A 20,184-nucleotide genomic window follows, 5' to 3' on the forward strand; every position below is an offset into this window, starting at 1 on the left:
TGCAAGCCCAGCAATAGTCCCAGGGGCCTCGGCGTCCGCGGTAGTACATTTTTTTGGCGCAAAAGCAAGGCAAACCCAACTGCTGCATTGAGCCGGTGGCGCGAGACGCCCTGCGCTACCCGTCGGACCAATCAGAGATCAGACTGCGCCGCAGGGGCGGGGGCGTGGCGAGGCGCGCCGGCGCGTGCGCTCTCGTTGTCGCTGCGCGGCTTCTGGTCGGTGCTGCTGGCCTGTGGTGCGCTTCGCCTGCCGCTGCGTTGCTGACTGCCCGCCGCGCTCGGCCCCGCGATGCCGGTAGATCTCAGCAAGTGGTCCGGGTCCCTGAGCCTGCAGGAAGTGGATGAGCGGCCGCAGCAGCCGCTGCAGGTCAAATACGGCGGGGCGGAGATCGACGAGCTGGGCAAAGTGCTGACGCCCACCCAGGTATCCGGGGCGGCGGGAGGCCCGGGCGCCCTGCGCTCCGTCACGGCGGCAGGGGTGCAGCTGCTCTCGGCTTGCCGCCGTGTGCGGGCCGGCGGGGGCTGGGGACGGGGTTGCTGCCTGCGTGCGCTGCAGGCTTGGGGACAGGCCCGAGTCCCCGGGACCCGGCACGTGGCGCACGCGGCTGGCCGGCTGGAGAAACTGATCTGCTTCGCCAGGACTTAAAGGCACCGAGAGGGCCCGAAAGAAGCCCTGACTACGGGCGCAGGGACGGGGAGGGGGCCGTGGGGACTCGGGAGTGGGGGCCTCCATTTGGGGAGCAGAAGCGTCGCTGGAGAACACATGACGCGTTATGTAACAGCGATCCGCAGTGCCTAGCGTTTTCTCCTTTGTTTTAGCGGTCGTGGGCTGAATCTACCCAAAGTGAGTAAGGACGTTCTGCAGCTGGCGGGCGGTTCTGCAGCTGGCAGGTTCCAGGGCAACGGCCGGCCTTGTTCTACCGTTTGGCCCTCCTGGAGCCGGTGGCAGAGCCATGACCGGGTCCTGCCTGCAGAAAGTAGAGAAACTAGGTTTTCCGACGCCATTGCTAGTTGCTGGTTATGAAGCTTCAGGCCACAGCGTGAATAAACTGTTCTGACCTCAGGGTTTTATTTTTTTAATGTTTAAACAAAGTGACCATCTTGGAGCTGACCCAGCCTCCCTTTTCTCATATTAACTGCCTCACCACCTTCCCTATTTTCTTTTTCTCTGCACTGTAAATGCCCAGTTAATTGAGATTTCCTTTTAGCAGGCTCCAGGTAACCTGTCCACTTAGTCTTCCCAGTACTTTTCCGCTGAGGGTGAGCGTTGAGTTTGGAGACTCAGTCAAGGCCAGCGTTGGACTCGTGGCCCCACCTCCTTCTGTTACTAAAGTACTGGGACATCACCCCCGCGGTGTTGTTGGCGTTAAATACTGTATTTACAACTTCAGCTCCTGGCTGTTCAGTAGACTCAATACGAAGTTAACGTTTATTAGTAATTGACTTTGTTTTACCTTTAAGGAAGGCCAGATCTAAGAAAGAACATTGGTTTCTTCAGCAATTCTGAATTAACTCCGAACTGGTTCCTCACTACAGGTTAAGAACCGCCCCACCAGCATTGCATGGGATGGCCTGGATTCAGGTAAACTCTACACCTTGGTTCTGACAGACCCAGATGCCCCCAGCAGGAAGGACCCCAAGTACAGGTAAGTTGGGGGTAGGTGAGGAACAATGAATGGGCCATGCAAATATGATCTGCATTTTTCAGACTGTGTAAGTTTACGGCTGGGTAGCTCTACTAGGAAAAGTGGACCTGGTTTGGGATGTTCACACCCATGCTTAAATCAGCCTGTATTTCGTCCCCTTCCCTCCCTAGAGCAGAGGTCTGTAAACGACAACTGAGAGCCAAGTCCACCCACAGCCTGTTTTTCTCTGGCCTTGTCAGCTAAGAATGGTTTCTGTGTTTTTTAAATAGTTGGAAAAAAATGTGAAAGAAGAATAATACTTTGTGACATAAACCTTATCTGAAATTCCACTTTCAGTGTCTATAAATAAAGTTTTGTTGGAAAACAGTGTGATTATTTATTTATGTTTTGTTTATGGCTGTTTTCAGCCGCAATGCAGAGTTGAGTAGCTGCCACAGAGACAGTATGACTTGCAAAAACCTAAAATCTTTGCTCTCTGTCCCTCACAAAAAGTTTGCTAAGGTATGCAGTCTACGGGAGGGTGGGGCTGGGTCCTCTCTCCTGCATACAGATGAAGCTCGCACTGGCCAGTGTCTGTCTGGTTACGGCTGCAGCCTGGCCTGGAATGTGATGTGCTCAGTACGCATTTGCTGGTGCAGTGAACCTGTGATTTCCTGTGGCGTTGATGACCCTGTGTTCCTCCGCATAGGGAATGGCACCACTTTCTGGTGGTCAACATGAAAGGCAACGACATCAGCAGTGGCACAGTCCTCTCCGATTACGTGGGCTCTGGGCCTCCCAAGGGCACAGGTCAGTTAAGGCTGCTTTTGCGGGGAGGTGAAGGGGGACCTGGGTTAACACATTTTAGTCTGCTTTTTGAACTGGTACTCTTTTTATTTATGAGCGCCCTTAACCCCATGTGAGATTTAAGGCAGCTTATTTCAGCTTCAGAGTGGTTGGCTCCCAGAGTCCATTCAGACCTGCAGGAGTGTCCAGTAGTTAGAATCCTGGGTTCTGGCGTCAGATGGACCCTCTGTGTAGAATTACCTCTCAGCCACTTGGCCTTTAGGAAGCAAGAAAATTTGATGAGAAGATTCCAACATGGTGCTGTTGTAGAAAGCTCGGAGTGGTTTTCCAGTGGATTGAATACAGTTAAACCATCTCAATTCTATACGCAGCCTCTGCCCTGTGTGATCTTTGAGTTTCTAATTCTTGTCAAAGGTCGCAGAAATGTCACAGCTTCCAATTATTAAAAACAAATTGGCTTTCTTATCTTTTTATGGCTCCTCTTTTCTTTCTCTCACAAATCTAATTAGTGACCTTGAAAAAATTTTGAGAACTTCTGAAGGCACACACGTACATATTGTATTGCATTGTATTACACATGTTATATGAGAAACAAATGAGAGAGGGAGAGAACACAGCTTTGAAACTCTCCAAGTTGAGTAAGGGCTCCCTAAGCTGCTAATAAATATTAATAACAATAAGCTGATGCATTATTGTTACCTCTGGTGCATTACAGCAGCTTTCCATTTTCTGGAACAAAGAAATAGTTATGGGTGGGGCATGGCAGAGTACTAGCTTTCGTACATATTGTCCAGCCATGAGTTAGTGTGAAGGGGTACAGGGAGATCCCTGATAAGAGCAATTGGTCATGGACTCAACGTTTTATCTGTAGACCCAGAAGCTTCCGATGGCTTCTTGTCCTCTGATGCATCATAACAGGAAGTTAAAGGGACATGTTTCCCAGGGATCTATTAAGCTCTCTAGGGCAGTTTTAAAATTAGGCAGGTTAATTATGGGAAGTATTCTCATGAGAATAAAGCAATTCTCTGCAGTAGGAACTGTGTTCTCATATTTTTAAAAAAGCCTCAGAAATTGACTTTTTGCTTTGTTCATACTTTTAGTAAGGCATAATTTATGTATAATAAAACGTACAGACCATAAGGGCTCAGTTAATGAATTTTGACCCAGGCATACGCCCATGTAACCACTATCCAAAATATAGGACATTTCCGTCTCCCTAGAAGGTTCTTGTGTGACCTTTTCAGTTAAATTCCCTCAGAGGTAACCATTTTCTGACTCCTATCTCTGTAGATTACTTTTGCTGTTCTTGTATTCACACAAAGGGTATCATGGAGTATGCATTTTGTTTTGGTGACTCGTTTTTTTCACTCAGGATAATGTCAGATTTATCCGTTACTGTTCGTATCTGTGGCTCCTTTATTGCTCAGTAGTATTCCTTTGTGTGAATAGACCACAGTTTGCTTAGCCATTTTCCTGTTGATGGGCGTTTGGGTTGTCTCCAGTGTTTGGATATTATGAATAAAGCCGCTGTATAGATTTTTGTCATTTTGTTAGCATATGTCTTCATTTCTGTATAAATAGGAATAAAATTCTTGGGTCATAGACAGTTATTGGCTAATTTTATAAGATGTTGCCCAAGAGTTCTCCCTAATGGTTGAAAATTTTTATATTCTAATGAGCTGTACAGGAAAGTTCCAGTAGGTCCATATCTGTGCAGACGTTAGGTGTTGTCAGTCTTTCTGGTTTTAGTGTTTATGACCTTGCTGACTAATGATGTTGAACATCTTTAATGGTGTGCTTATTTAAAGAACTCTTCCCCCCCCCCCCCCCCCCCCGTGCCAAGAATCTCATGGTAACATTTGTGCCTACCTAATTGGAGCTTGCTGGCTGGCTTCAAACATTTTTTTTTACTTAGTTGGTTAAAGTGAGTTTGGGTCATTTCAAAGCAGATCTCTAGTCATTGAAGGAAGTAAGCTTTGGTGGTACAAAGATGGATAACAGTGTTACCGTGATAGAACTAATGCAGGCATTTTGCTGGGAGTGATGGGGAAGGACTGTTGATAGGGTTCTGTGTGAGCAGCCTGGAGTCTGATGAATGAGGAGAAGGGAGAGGTAGGAGGTGAGGCTCAATATGGGCAAGGGCTGGCACTTGCTGGTTCTCCCAGGTCATAAGGAAGAGTTTGGCGTTGATGCTAAGAGCAGTGGGGAGCCACTTGGTGATTTCAAGCAGGTGAGTGACCCAACTCATTCTGCCTCTGTGGGTTCTGAGTGTCTTCCTTCTATATGGAGTGGTCTCGGTCCTTTCAGAGGAGCCCTGGTGGCTCAGTAGTTAAGTGCTCAGCTTCTAACTGAAATGTCAGCAGGTCTAACCTACCAGCTGCTCCACCAGAGAGATGTGGCAGTCTGCTTTTTTAAAGATTATAGCCTTGGAAACCATATGGGGAGGTTCTTCTCTGTCCTGTAGGGTCTCTATGAGTCAGAATTGACTTAACAGCCATGGTTTGGGTTTGGTTGGGGGTTCCTGCAAGCTGGAATGTTCTAAGAAGCTGGATGACAATTGTCATCCCAGATGCCTAGCTAATGTTGTATCTTTCCTTCTGTGTCTCCCTCCAGGCCTCCACCGCTATGTCTGGCTGGTTTATGAGCAGGACAGGCCACTGAAGTGTGACGAGCCCATTCTTAGCAACCGATCTGGAGACAACCGTGGCAAATTCAAGGTGGCATCCTTCCGCAAAAAGTATGGGCTCAGGTCCCCAATTGCGGGCACGTGTTACCAGGCCGAATGGGATGACTACGTGCCCAAACTGTATGAGCAGCTGTCAGGGAAGTAGGGAAAAGCTGAGAAAGGATATCCTTCCAGAGTCCCCAAGCAGTGTTCTCAAGTTTAGTAATGCATGTAGATTTCTCCTCTTCCCGGCTCCCATTGTCACAGGTGAGACTTAGAAGTCAGATAGTGGTTTAGGGCCTTTTCCTGCTGCCTGTCCTTTATATTTCTAGAAGGTCATGCATCCCTGTTGGTTTTGATCAAATTTGAACGCCATTTGGGGGGATGTTTTGGTACTCTGATGGGGCCATCAAATTGTTATTATAAAAATAGCAACCCAGAATTTAAAGAAGAAAAAAATCCAGGTAAAAAGACCAAGTCTGTAGCAGTAGAGCAAAGCATCAGTGAATCTTCAAGGGAGGCCCACTTTTCTGTTGTTGAGGCCGGGCCTTCTGGACAAGCGGCAGTGCCAGGCAGGGAGGTTTGTCAGGAGTCCTTAAATCTGTGCTTGTGAAATTGGTCAGTCTTCATCGGTGTAAGTAACGCTGATCTGGAGCTACCGAATGTTGTGTTAATTCTGCTCTTTGCTTATAGTTGAATAAAAATAAAACAAGTGGACTAACCAGGACTATCCAGATATTTTTCCTTTTTGGGTCTGCCGTTACATAAACGTGGAGTGCCAAGAGACAACCTCTAAGGATGAATACACCCATTTCCCTGACCAGCAGTAACACTTGGATCTGACCCCGGGATGATACGGATGGCCTGCGTATACCTGTGCTATTAAGCTACAGCGAGAGCAATTATTCATACTTGAGGTTTTTTTAAAAAAATCATACAAGCGTTAGGCCATGTCGTCTTGCCCCAAAAGCACCTTTGCATTGGAAATAGTCATTTCAGCCTGAGAATGACATTTTAAAGAAGCCGACTGAAAACCTTTCCTGTTGGTGAGGCTGTGTGCACACTCCATAACGGTGGCCAGTAAGGGGCTTACACCTCTCCTGGTCCTGCTTTTATCCACATAGAATCAGCATTAACAAAAAAAAGGGAAATGCTGGGGAGAAGACCAACTGTTTCACGCCACCAGCTGTACTAAAAGAGGGAAGGGAACGATTAGAAGGTCCTTATCAGTATGATCCGGTCTCCCTGATGGAGGAGGAGATCTTGAATTGGGCCTGACAAGTGCAAAGCAAAGCTGGGCCTTTCCTCCACCTTTAACTCCAACACCCCGTCTTCTTAAAAAACTGTGGGAAACATTGCCTCACTCCATCTCTGGATCCTATTTTTTGGTAACCTTTGGGGATTTAAAATTCAGTTTTTAAATAGTAAGATTTTGTCAAACAAAAGTTGTGAAAAGAAAAAACAGCAACTATCCTGTTGACCTTCAGAATAAATTTTAAAAGTAATAAATACACATGGGTAGAAAATGCAGATGGTAGAGGAAGAAAATGCCTTTTACCTGCCAGTCTCCCTATTCAATTGGAGTTAACAGTTCCTTGTGTTTTCTTCCAGGAGGAAATTTAAGTACACTTAACCAGCATGGAGCTATATATTTATCCTTAAAAAACTATCTTATTATACACATTGGTATACATTGTTGAGCACTTTGTTTTTTTGACTGATGTACCTTCATGTGACATATCTTCAGTTAACAAGTCACTACATACAGTTTCAGTTCGTTATTTGGAACAAATGTTTGGTTTTATGGATGTTCCATAGTACATTAAACTAGTTTCCTCCATCGCCAACTCGTGATTATTTCTCATTATCTGCTATTATATAAACAGTGCCTCAGTGACCATCTTTCTATATGTATACAATACTTTTGTAAGTAACTCTGTGGGGTAAATGCCTAACATTGAGATACTTGGTCAAAGGGCATACACCTTTCAATTCTGATACTGGCAGCTCTCCCCAGAAATATGGCACTGATTATATTCACATCAGTGGTATGCGAAAGTACCTGTTTTCCCATACTCTTAGCAGTTTGGTGTCTTAAGCTTTGAACATTTTGCCAATTTGATGTTTATATATATTTAAAACCATTTATTGGTTTTCTTTAAATGCCTACTTTCTATGAGACCTTTTGTCTTGCTAATCATAGTGCTTTTTTAATCCCATAATATAAAGATGAGTGAGTAATTATAATTATTAGTTTCCTTTTACAGGTATGGGCTCATAAATTATTCAGAAAAAAAGGTGAACAACCCAAACAAAAAAGGTGAAGTATATGTACATAAAGCTCACATTAAGAATAATATGAAAAGTCATATTAATAACCTTAGAAACAAGCAGATACCAGTGTTCACCTATTAAATCAGAGGTGGTGTCACCTCGCTTCAAGACACCTAGCTAGGAAGGGGGTGAGCCTGGTTCTAAACCCAGCTCTGGCCTCAAGCCCAACTCGCCTTGAGACTGAGCTTCCTTGCAAAAAGGGGGTGAACTGTCAATGCCTTCCCTACTCCACAGAGTTGTTTGAGAACACCAGAATGATTTGGTGAGATTAAGTGAATTAATACATGTAAATGATTTAACTTGACCTGATTGACATGTATTGATCATTTTAAGGAACAAAGTCTGTAAACAACCCAGCTTCCTCAAATCTGTTCCCTGGCTACATGTTTACCAAGAGTGTACTTACAAGGGTTTAGAATAAAGAGATAAGAGTCTCTACCCTGTTATCACAGTATGGCTTTAGCAACACTGCCAGGAGCCGATGTTTATAACAATTCTGCAACCACACAGCATTCTGAGCTGGTGACAGAACATATGTCTGACATGCCATTTAGCCTGGAAACCTTAAATTGAACCCTGATGAATAGACGAGACCAGATCTCAGAAACACAGGATTGTTGCCTTTCCAGTATTTAAACATGGTAGTACATGACCCAGATCTTCTGGGTCAGGGAACACAGGGCTACTGTTCTTAAATTGGCACAACGCCAAACGGCCTCAATGTCTATTTAAAACCCTCCTGGGGTTTGCAGTTGCTCCTGGTGCAGGGACCAAATCCTTAACGTGGCCAGCAAGGCTCAGTATGATCTGACCTCCGCTTGCCTTTCTAGGCTCACGCCACTTGTTTTCTCACTCAGTAAACCAGCCTCGCTGTCCTCCCAGTTTCTTGAACATACCAAGCTACTTACTTCCAGACTTGGTCCTTTACAAATGCTGCCCGGAGTCTTCTTCCCCTTCCATTTCTTTGACAGTATCCCATTCACCCTTGTAGTATCCCTCCCTTAACTGACCTTCACGGAACCCTCTGACTAAGCTGGAGCCTCCTGAACTACTCTATTTCAATCTGGCAACCTGCTTCCATAAAGATGACAGCTAAGAAAACCCTATAGGGCAGTTCTACTCTGTCAGACGGGGTTACCATGAGTCAAAATCAACTAGGCAGCACCTAACAGCCACTCTATAGCAACATCACAATTGTAATTTTTAGATAGGTGTATGTGTGTAACTTTAATGCTTATCTCCTGTATTAGACTGGACCCTTCATGAGGGCAAGAACAGTGTATGTCTTGCTCAGTAATCCCAGCACATGACACAATGCCTAGCACAAAATGAAATCTCAGTGAATATTAGTGAATGAATGATTGTAAAGGAATTCTTACATTTAAGGGGTATGAGCTGCTTTATACCCGTATTTCTTACCATAAAAGTTCCTTCTCCTCTGCCCCCAAATGTATACTTTGACAAAAATTCACATACAACTGGGTTTTTACAGAGCTCCCTAAAGCCATTCATCAACTCCCTCGTTCTGAAGTCTGTGAGCATCAGAAAGAGGACCTGATTCTTAGTCTGGTATCCTTTCCACTCAGGACTCTTCTTTCAGATTTTTTATTTTTTACCCCACTATCTCAATTCCTATTACTGGTCTCTACCCCAGTCTCTGCCTTTACTTTGAGAAAACCCAACTGTACTCGAAAACTTGCAGTACTCTTAAGATCATGTTTCTAGAAATACTGTTAGGGCTATTTTTAGGATAATAACTTCATAAACTCCCTTTTTAACCTGTTAATGAGTAGAATATGTATTTTTCAACTTAATTGAAGTACACTATTTGTTTGCTAGGGCAGCTATAACAAAGCACCATGTACCCACAAACGGGTGGCTTGTAAGACAATTATTGCTTACAGTTGCGGAGGCTGGGAGTCCGAGATCAGGGTGTCGGCCATGTTGATTTCCTTCTGAGGGCTCTGAGGGAGAATCTTCCGTGCCCGTCTCGTAGCTTCTGATGACTGCTGATGATTCTTAGTGTTTATTGGATTTCAGATGCATTGCTCAAAGTCTCTGCCTCCAACTTCACATGGCCATCTTCTCTCTGTATTATTAACATCTTCAAAACATGATTGAAATAACGTGAATCAACCACCACAAAACCCTATTTCCAAATAAGGTCATATTCCCTGATGCCTAGGGTTAGGACTTCAGTATATCTTTTTGAGGGGACACAATTCAATCCATATCGTATACTACATTTCACATATTTAAAGTATAATTAGTTTTCCATATGTATACACAAGGAAACCATCACCAGAATTCAGGTAACAAACATCTCCATCACCCCCAAAGTTTCCTTGTGTCCCTTTGTAATTCTTCCCTCCCTCTACCCCACCCTCAGGAAATTACTGACCTACTTTCTGTCATTTAGGGTACACTTTCTATAATTTTATATAAGCAGAATCATACAGTATGTGTTTTTTGGGGGGAGGCTAGCTTTTGAGATTCATCTATGTTGCTACCTATAGCAATAGTTCCTTTTTATTGCTGAGTAGTGTCCCATTGTGTGGATATTATACAATTTGTTTATCCATTCAACAGGTAATAGACTTCTCTCTGACAAAGCTATCCACACATGTATAGGTTTCTGTGTGGACACAGGATTTCACTTCTCTTGTGTAATACTTAGGAGTGGGATTGCTGGGTCATATGCTAAATACATGTTTATAAGAAGCTGACAGACTTTTCGAAGTGGGCGTATATCATTTTACTTTATGAGAGTTTCAGTTGCTCCATGTCCTCAACAACACTTGGTATGGTCATTTTTTCCTTTTCTTTTTTTAGACTTTTTTATGGAAACCCTGGTGGTGTAGTAGTTAAGAGTTCCGCTGCTAACCAAGAGGTCGGTGTTTCAAATCAACCAGGCGCTCCTCGGAAACCCTCTGCAGCAGTTCCACCCTGTCCTATAGGGTCACTATGAGTCGGAATCGACTTGATGGCAATGTTTTTTTGGTTTTTTAATGGGTGTGTAGTGGTATCTCATTGTGGTTTTAGTTTGCATTTCCCAGAAGACTTTTATGTTGAGCATCTTTCAATGGACTTATTGGTATATCTTCTTTTGGAAAGTGTTCACATCTTTTTAAATTATTATTAATTGAACTTTAGATGAAGGTTTACAGAACAAAGTAGTTTTTCATCCAAGAGTAGACACGTTATTGTATGACATTAGTTAACAACCCCACGGTATGTCAACATTCTCCCTCCTCAACCCTGGGCTCCCTATTACCAGCTTTCCTGTTCCCTCCTGCCTTCTAGCCCCTGCCCTAGGGCTGGTGTGCCCCTTTAGTCTTGTTTTGTTCATGGGCCTGTTCAATCTTTGGCTGAAGGGTGAACCTCAGGAGTGACCCGATTACTGAGCTAAAAGGGTGTCCAGAGGCCTTACTCTCAGGGTTTCTCCAGTCTCTGTCAGGCCAGCAAGTCTGGCCTTTCTTTTTGAGTTAGAATTTTGTTCTACATTTTTCTCTAGCTTTTTTCGGGACCCTCTGTTGTGATCCCTGTCAGAGCAGTCAGTGGTGGTAGCTCAGTACCGTCCAGATGTACTGGGCTCAGTCTGGTGGAGGCTGTGGTAGATGTGGTCCCTTAGTCCTTTGGACTAATTTTGGAAAGTGTTCACATCTTTAGCTCATTTTCTTACTGGGTTTGTCTTCATATTACTGAGTAGTAAGAGTTCTTTATATATTCTGGATACAAGTCCTGTGATATTAAATTTTTTTATTTTTATTTATTTATTTTAATATATATGTGTTGTTATATCTTCTTGTTCAGTCTGCGTCTTTCCTTTTGACTTCTAAATGGTGTTTTTTGAAGAGCAAAATTTTTTTTGATTTTGATAAAAGCCAATTTTTTTTTTCTTTTTATGGTTTGTATTTTTTGTGTTCTAAGAAATCTTTGCCTGGTTCAAGGTTACAAAATTTTCTCCTGGAACTTTTATCACTTTAAATTCTATATTTGACTCTATGACCTATTTTGAGTTAATTTTTGTGTGTAGTGTGAGATAAGGGTCAGTGTTCATTTTTTTGCCCACATGAATGTCCATGATCCAGTAGTACTTGCTGAAATGATTTTCCTCTTCTCATTGAATTGTTCTAGCATCCTTGTTAAAGATCAGTTGACCAAATATATAAGGGTCCATTTATGATTTCATTGTTCTTTATGTCTATCTTTGTACCAATACCAAACTGTCTTGATTACTGTGGTTTTATAGAAGGTCTTGAAATCAAGTAGACTAAGTCCTCCAACATTGTTATTCTTTTAAAATTGCTTTTGTTATTCTGTGTTGTTTGTGTTTCCATATACATCTTTGAATCAGCTTACCAATTTCTACGACACTTGCTGGAATTTTGATTGCGATTGCATTGAATCTGTAGGTCGATTTGGGGAGAATTAGAATCATAATAATATTGAGTCTTCCAATCCATGTACATATATGTTTTCCATTTACCTAAGTCTCTTTAAATGTCTTTCAGTACTTCCTCTTGTTTTCAGTGTAGAAATCTTAGAACTCTTGACATTTATTTCTAGGTATTTTATAGTTTTTGGTGATACTGTGAATGCAATTATTTTTTAAATTTCATTTTCCCATTGTTTGCTACTAATATAAAATAACACAATTGATTTTTGTATATTAACCTTATACTGTGAAGTTGCCAAAATTATTAACTCTGGTATTTTGTTGATTCCTTCACCCAGTGAATTAGACATCACTAGTAAGTATTCTCTGACACTGTGTCTGAAATTTTTGCTGTTCTTCTAAACTCCTGGCAGCACCCAGTACGTGCGTTGGACCAGTACGTGCGTTGGAATGGCCCTCTTAGTCCACTGTTGATTAGTCCGTCGCTGATTTACTTCTCTGTTTTAGTGGAGGAGCTTTTAAACCATGAGCTCCACAGAGTAGTGACCACATCCATCTTATTTACTGCTACACAGTAGATGCTTAATATTTTTTGAATGAATGCCGACTTTGGCACTTCTGGACTCTCTTCCTCTTCCCTACGTTTTCCTTTGATATATCTCATTAGTTTGGACAACAGAATTTTCCAAGTCTTTAAGCTCTGGTTTCACTTTGCACACTTCATCTTTAAGCCTCTCTCTTGTGCATTTTACTATAAGCGGCAAGGAAAAAACCACTCGGCCCCTTTTGGATGTTGCTTAGAAATTTCCTCTGCCAAATATCCAAGTCCATCACTTAAAAGTTCTGCCTTCCACCAGATATTTGAACATAATTCAGACAAGTTCTTTGCCACTGCATAGAAAGCATCACCTTCCCTCCAGTGTCCAATCACTTGTTCATCATTTCATTTTAAAGCCTCACCGGAAGGACGCTTAACGTTCACATTTCTAGCAACATTCTGTTTATGATGATAGCTTTCATCACAGCTCTCAATTCTTTCTGAGCCCTCATCAGAATCGCCCTTAATGTCCATAACTTTACCAACTGCCTCTTCAAGGCAAACTAGGGCCTTACTATGAAGTACATCAAAATTCCTCCGGCCTCTACCCATTATCCAAATCCACTTCCACATATTAGGAACCACTCTCTCTGGCACCAAATTCTTAGTTTCTTTAGTGCTGCTATAACAGAAATACCAAAGTGGGTGGTTTTAACAAAATTTATTTTCTCACAGTTTAGGAAGCTAGAAGTCTGAAGTCAGGGCGCTGGCCCTAGGGGTAGTCTCTCTGTCTTCTCTAGGGGAAAACCTGTTTCTCTAGCATTTTTCTCAGCGTTCCTTAGAGATCTCCACGTGGCATCAATCTTTCCCTCATTTGTGCTTGCTTTGAATCCACTCGATGGCAGTGGGTTTTTTTTGGTTTGGTGCTTGCTTTTGTGCCTAATCTACTCTTTGTAGATCTCGTAAGTGTTTAGGTTTAAGACACACCCTACACTGATGTGGTCTCATTAACATGACAAAGAAAGCCCTATTCCCAAATGGGATTGCATCCACAGGGATTTGGAGGTGGGGGAGGGGAACACAATTCAATCCATAAGACGCCTGGTGCCTGGCATGTAAGGTACTCAAAAAATTCATTGAATAATTCCAGATCAAAGGTAGGTAGCATTTACTAATATGTATGACAATTTTTTTTTTTTTTTTTTAATGACAAAACTAATCATTCTTTTAACTCAGGGGAGTTTAGAACATGCTGGAAATACAGGATCCTGGCTCTCTGGTGCTGCCCCAGCGTCTCTTGGACACTCATTCTCTTGCTGTCATTCTAGTCTCTGTTCTTCCTGCTTCCTCATGCAGGTGGTACTAGAAAGAAGGCTTGGCCTGTACCAGGTGTTAGGAGCAGGTACCCACATTCCTTGTTTCTGGTTACTCTGCCTTGGACATGTCAGGCAAACTTGTGGAGAAGGAAATTTTATAAAGATCAGCACCCACAGTCTCACAGGCATGAGGCCTTTACACAAGCTAGCTAGACATTTTTCATCAGAGAGAAATGGATGAAATAGACTCAAAGAAGTTTTTCTGCCTTCAGATTCAATGTCCTTTTGCGTGGCAATGTGGCCCAATGCATAGGACTGTGGGTTCTGAAATCACGCAGGTTTCAGTTCAGATCCCACTGCCACCACTTACCCTGGTGTGAGCTCATTTCATCTGTAAAAATGCTGAGTGTGGCGTTCCATGACATGCTAAGCATTGCTTTGCTTTGACAATTATGAGTCTTCTTACTAGCCCTTTCCAGTATTATTTTCAAATATATCTAACTTAAGTGAACTGAAATGCTCCGAAAACTGGGTGGTTAATTATTAAATTTGGGGTTAATCCTTATTGATAAATATTTTGTCATTTTTTTATTGTGCTTTAAGTGAGTTACAGTTCGTTAGTTTCTCATAAAAAAGATTCATATACACATTGTTATATGACCCTAGTTGCTATCCCTATGTCAGCATACTCCTTTCCACCCCGGATTTCCAGTGTCCATTCAACCAGCTCCTGTCCCTTTCTGTCTTCTTATCTCACCCCTGGACAGCAGCTGCCCATTTAGTCTCATGTATCTACTTGAACTAAGGACGCACCTCATGAGTATCATTTCATGTCTTATAGTCCAGTTTTTGTCTGAAAAGTTGACTTTGGGAATGGTTTTAATAGAGTCCGGGGGCCATGTCTTCTGGGGTCCCTCCAGTCTCAGTCAGACCATTCAGTCTGGTCTTTTTACTAGAATTTGAGTCCTGCACCCCATTTTTCTCCAGCTCTGTCAGGGATTCTCTGTTGTGTTCCCTGTCAGGGCAGTCATTGGTGGTAGCCAGGCACCATCTAGTTCTGGTCTCAGGCTGATGGAGTCTCTGGTTTATACGGCTGTTCTGTCTCTTGGGCTCATATTTTCCTTGTATCTTTGGTGTTCTTCATTCTCCTTTGCTCTAGGTGGGCTGGGACCAATTGAAGCACCTTACATGGCCGCTTGCTAGCTTTTAAGACCCGAGACACCACTCACCAAAAGTGGGATACAGGACATTTTTTAATAAGCTTTGTTATGCCAATTGTATTTTGTCATTTTTTTAGTATACCTTTTTTCTACTTTAGTCTATCATAGTGAACATGACTGGTCACATTTGTCTGTGATGACTGAACCCCCCTAGAAGATACAAGAATGGTGTTCAGGTCATCATTCTAAAGAACAATTTTCAATGCTCAGGATTAGAACACTAAGAATATGAGGTCTTACTGAGATTACCTTGACCCCAAAGCCATATCCTAGAAATTACATTTTTTACTACCTCATGCTGTGCACGTATTCTAGTAAAAGCAGAATATGAGGGGAGGGAGGATCTATTATCACAGTGTGATCATTTAACATATTTGCTTATAAGGCCTTCTCCATAGCCTGCTTCTATTTAAGGCTGCCCAGCTTGGCAGCAATACATGCTGCCTTGCACAACTGGCATATCGGTATGCGTATGTGTGTGCACTCATGCACGTGCCTTTTTCTAAAGAGCAGAAAGGTGTAGTGGACCATTCCGAACAGGGCAACACTATCTTCAGCCCAGTGGAAGAACCTGGATAACGCAGCTTTACCTTGAACCTTGAATGGCTCTGCCTGGAGCAACCGAGGATGTGGTGAAATGGTTTCAGGAGGCCGGCTCTGCCTCTGAATAGTGAACTGGTGAACCTAGAAGGGAAACTTCCTGCTACAATAACACAGCAAGGCGATGTGATGAACACTTTTATTTACAAATATAATTAAAAGCTCTGACAGTTATCATGCTCTTCCTTGGAACCTGAAAAATGTTGGTTTGTTTTTTTAAAGTGCATGCAAAAGAAGTAAAGCCTTTTTTTTTTCATCATTTTTTATTGTAAGAAAATACACAGTTTGAAAGTGTGAATAATGCAATATTTATGACCAAGAGATGGGACTTAGGGGAGGGGAAGGGACATAAAGAAAAAGATCAAGATGACCTGATTGAGAGACAGTGTTGAACTCCAAATACTGAATTGGAAAAAGGGGGGGGGGGGGAGGAATAGGAGGAGGAAGTAAAAAAATTTGATCAGAGAAACAGTTAAAATACAATATGAAAATAAGTAATACCTCTCCTTAAATTCCTTCTATACACAAAATACACGATTTGCCAAAGCCCAATTTGTGCTACTGGGATTCTGTGAGCTCCTTAAGTATATTCACATCCTCTGCGACAGCAGAAAATGATTATGATACAATCAGAATACGCTGAAGACAAGTTAAACTCTTGCCAGCAGGTTCTTAAAAATCACAAGATCTCTTCACCCCACCCACCCCCCAGCCCCAAAAAAGTAATAATATGTCACCACTGATATGTACATCACAATTAGTTTCTGTAAAATGTATCAAATTTTCAATCTTTAATAAAACTTTGTTTTTTTTTTTTTTAATTCCTGATGAATAAATACCAAAAAAATAAAATAAAATAATGCAGCAGCTAGTTAAGGTGTAAGGCTGCGGATATTGTGTCTCTCTCCCCCTTGGCGTTTATTATTATTTATTTTTTGCTTTACTTTCACAGATTGGTGGTAATGAGTGATTGCTTAAAGCAATATACATCCACTTTTGTTGTTGTTGTTGGTTTATTGTTTTGTTAAAATTGTCTCCCAAAGCTTTCACTGAAACGTTCTGAATCACATCAATACTCTGACGTGTACTATGAGTAGAAGGGACGGCCAGGTTCCGGCCAGCACTGAAGTTGACACGGGGGGAGGAAGGGGGCCCCTGATGGAGTAAGAATAAACAGGCACTAGTCCGACACGATGTCAGTAAGAGTAAGAGAGAGAGAGAGAGAGCGCGAGAGCAACGCCCGTTAAAATGGGGAATGTGGTTTTGCAGGGTCTGAATTTTTTTTCTTTTTCTTTTTTTTTTGTAAATGGCAAAAAAATTTAATCTCATCTATAGTCCTCCTTAGGAAAATCTAATGTAACCAAATTCCCAAATCCCATTCTGAGGCTCTCCATGTCAAAAGTTTCGATCTCTCGCTCTTGCCTTTCCAATAGGTACTTTATTCTCTCGCTGCGTTCCTTCTGAAGGGCAGCCAGCTCTTCTTCAATCTGAAATAAGCACAACGAGCAGTCCTTAGTGGAGAGGATCTCCCAAAAGTACCCACACGCACACTTGTACACACACATGCATGTACGTGACACGCAAATGCACAAGAACCAAGAGTAAACTAGACTGAGAAGGGCTGGGAGAATCCTGTGATAAGCCTCTCGTATCTAATCTATTACACTTAAAACTTGCTCACCAGAGTAAAAATGTCTGGGGCCCACCCGGGGCTCACAATACCATTCTAGCAAGCCAAACAACTGGGCTGATCTAGGTCAGTGTCCTGTTTCAGCAGGAGATGGCTCAGGAGAAGCTAAAAGACACTCAAGCACAATTAGATTGCTTTCCCACAGAGAGCTGAATGCCCCCTGGGTCATTAGCAATTTAGTTCTAGGGCAGGATCTGGGAAGATATTCTGTTACATCGGTCTCAGAGAACTACCGGAAGGAAGTGCCAATAACTGGTTAAGGAAATAAATGCTTCATATCTCTGAGATGCCTTATGAAATCCTTTCTACTTCGTATTCCCCAGCAATATCTAAACCAATGAATATTTCAATTCAGATAACATTTATTATGCATGGCAATATCAGCCTCTTTCCATTTTAATTTTCTTAAAGAGCCCTGCTGGTGTTATCTCTTGGTTTAGAAATGGCCAAAAATAAAAGCCAAATCTGCATTTGGCTTCCTAGTGCCATTTAGCAGCCAGGAACATAACAGGAGCTTTTAACCCAATGCCATCAGCTCACGGCACCGCTCATGTTATATCAACTGCCCAGTAACCCATGTCACTCCTCTGGCTGGGAAGGTTGAGGGTTTCCTAGAAGAGTAGTAGAAAGGGCTTAGGCTGTGGAATCAGACAGACTTGTGCAAGTAACTTAACTGTTATGAGCCTGCCCTGCAGAATAGGGATGACACCCACCTCTCAGGGACACGGGGAGTATAAATGCAGGAGATAAATGTAAAGGGCCTCGTTTACTCTCCCAGTACAGAGGCAGGGCTCAGTAAGTGGCATTTCCGAGGCCATCTTCCCGCCCTCCACCAGTCCGTACAGGACCTACACTAACCCACATACCTTCTGCTCAAGATGTGCTCTGCGCAGAGACACCCTCTGCTCTAGCTTCTGGAGCTCGCGTTCATGTTGTGCCTCTGTTTGCATCTTGATTTTGCTCTGGTAGGCGTTGAGCAGCTCCATTTCCTGCTGGAGCTGTAGCCTCAAGGCCTGGCATTCTGCTTCTTGAGCCTCATCTAGCCGTAACTGCGGGGGCACAGAAGACACACACTGTAATTCCCCTCTAGCTTACAGCACTTGGTGACTACTGGATGTTTTCTTGTGTGGACTGAAATGGGTCCCCCCAGAAGAACAGATGCCCTAGGTACGTTCAGGGTTAGGAATCAAAAATTACAGGAAAGTCTGCCCAATAAGCTTCCAAAGCTGTAAACACATTCTTCTCAGGATGGTCTGAAACCAGAGCAGCAGGAATCAGCGAGGCTACACACTTCAGTGATTGAGGCCATGGGCTTTGGAGGCTGACACCCGAGTTTGAATTCTAGCTCCATTCATTTAGAGATACCACCTTGGCAAGTTAGTTAACCTCTCCAAGTTTCATATTTTTCACCTGAAGAAAATAACAATAATAGTTCCTACTTTCTAAGATTGTTGTGATGATTAAATAAGAATTCATCTTAAGTCCTTGGCATAGTTGTTGATGCATACTAAGTATTCAATAAATAGTAGCTGTTATCCTTATTTTGGTTTCGACTAGACCATTTCCGTATTTAGATACCTTTAGCTCAAAACCCATCATATATTTAGATATCCTTAACTCCAAAAAATGAATCCATTCTCTGTAAAACTTGAAGAATATACCACAGTACTGTTATGCTTCCAGCAAGTAATGTTGCCCTCTATTAGCTATCCAGGAGCCCTAGCGGCACAGCAGTTAAGAGCTTGGCTGCGAACCAAAAGGTCGGCAGTCTGAATCCACCAGCCACACCTTGGAAACCCTATGGGGCAGTTCTACTCTGTCCCGTAGGGTTGCTGTGAGTCGGAATCGACTCGACGGCAATGGGTATTAGCTACCCAAGTTATCCTGCTATAAGCAAGCTATAACTCAAGTGGCTCCAAATCTCTTCCCCTCAGAGGGTAGTCTGGCTAATCTCATGGGGCACATTCTGGTTTGAAGCAGGGAAATCCAGAACATAAGGCAGCCTGGCAGTTTCCCTTGTCCCCTGCAGCAACCAAACTTTGTATTTACACACCAAGATGCCCAGGTCCTGCGTGGGGAACGAGTCAAGCCAGCCAGCAGAAATGCCTTCCTATCAATCAGCACAGTGTAACAGTCCCCGGGGGTAACGGTTCCAGAAAGGTTTCTGGTCGTTAGCAGGACTATGCTTGGGGATGATGACCCCACCCCCATTCCAGGCTTAGTTTTGTCCAGATTCAGCAGGTTCTCAGTTCAGCTGAGAACTATGAGATTAGAACCCTTGAATTGGATAGTTCCATCTACCCTGAGCTTATCTGAAGGTTTCTGTATAAACCACTTTGCCAAGATACTTATTCTCCACCTTATGCTTCCTTCCCTAGTCTGTACAATTTGTGACAATAATCAACATATCTCAATTGAGACATGACCTCTTGAAATGTTATTAGAATGATTTTAGAAAGTTACTTGCATAGTATCTTCTTTAGTACTTTTGGAGAAATATAAAGAGATAAAATGAACATAAAATAAATTACATAATAGTATCGTCAAAGTACTTTCTAATAGTTAATCCTAACCGGCTTTTTTATTAAAACCCACTAAAGAGAATAGCTCTCTTCTCATTTTCCTGATGAGGAATGAAGGGAGAAGAGATACTAGACACAATGGACAGCCAGTCTGCAGCAGGTTCAGGAACAGCCTCAGGGATAAAATGCCAAAGGGTTTACAGGTTCCCCAGTGAGGACTGTGATCGATCATCTCATGACATGGGAGGTTCTTTCCCAATAAAAGGAATGAAATCCCTGTTACTTTCTCCTTGCCCAGCAATAGTTGCTGTAAGGCCTGGCCAAGTGGGTGAGAGGCTCATCCTATGAGCGGTTTAGTCCATTGAATCACCTCCACCTTCTTTTGTTTCTGGCATTCTATTATTAATGTCAGTAACTAGGTTATTCTGTACCAGCTTCTGACTCTATGCAATTCCCAGTGCCAGAAGTC

General features: G+C 42.8%; 2 protein-coding genes across 3 annotated transcripts in view; one reads left to right on the forward strand and one right to left on the reverse strand.

Annotated features, from left to right (window-relative positions):
• Window positions 1–204: 204 nt before the first annotated feature.
• On the forward strand, window positions 205–5,817 carry PEBP1 (phosphatidylethanolamine binding protein 1). The gene is made up of 4 exons (XM_003419271.4): window positions 205–423; window positions 1,536–1,645; window positions 2,334–2,434; window positions 5,045–5,817. The coding sequence occupies exons 1-4, from the start codon at window positions 289–291 to the stop codon at window positions 5,260–5,262; spliced, it is 564 nt and encodes a 187-aa protein (XP_003419319.2). The 5' UTR covers window positions 205–288; the 3' UTR covers window positions 5,263–5,817.
• Window positions 5,818–16,304: 10,487 nt separating this feature from the next.
• Window positions 16,305–20,184, reverse strand: part of TAOK3 (TAO kinase 3) — a 178,075-nt gene continuing 174,195 nt past the window's right edge. For both annotated transcript variants that reach the window (XM_064272269.1, XM_064272270.1), the window contains exons 20-21: window positions 18,060–18,242; window positions 16,305–16,990 (exon numbers count right to left, since the gene is read on the reverse strand). In XM_064272269.1, the coding sequence (XP_064128339.1) occupies window positions 16,829–16,990; window positions 18,060–18,242 (345 nt within the window). In that variant the 3' untranslated portion in view covers window positions 16,305–16,828. The remainder of the gene's footprint in view (window positions 16,991–18,059; window positions 18,243–20,184) is intronic.

The sequence above is a fragment of the Loxodonta africana genome, chromosome 19 (genome assembly GCF_030014295.1).
Source record: "Loxodonta africana isolate mLoxAfr1 chromosome 19, mLoxAfr1.hap2, whole genome shotgun sequence".
NCBI classification, from domain to species: domain Eukaryota; kingdom Metazoa; phylum Chordata; class Mammalia; order Proboscidea; family Elephantidae; genus Loxodonta; species Loxodonta africana.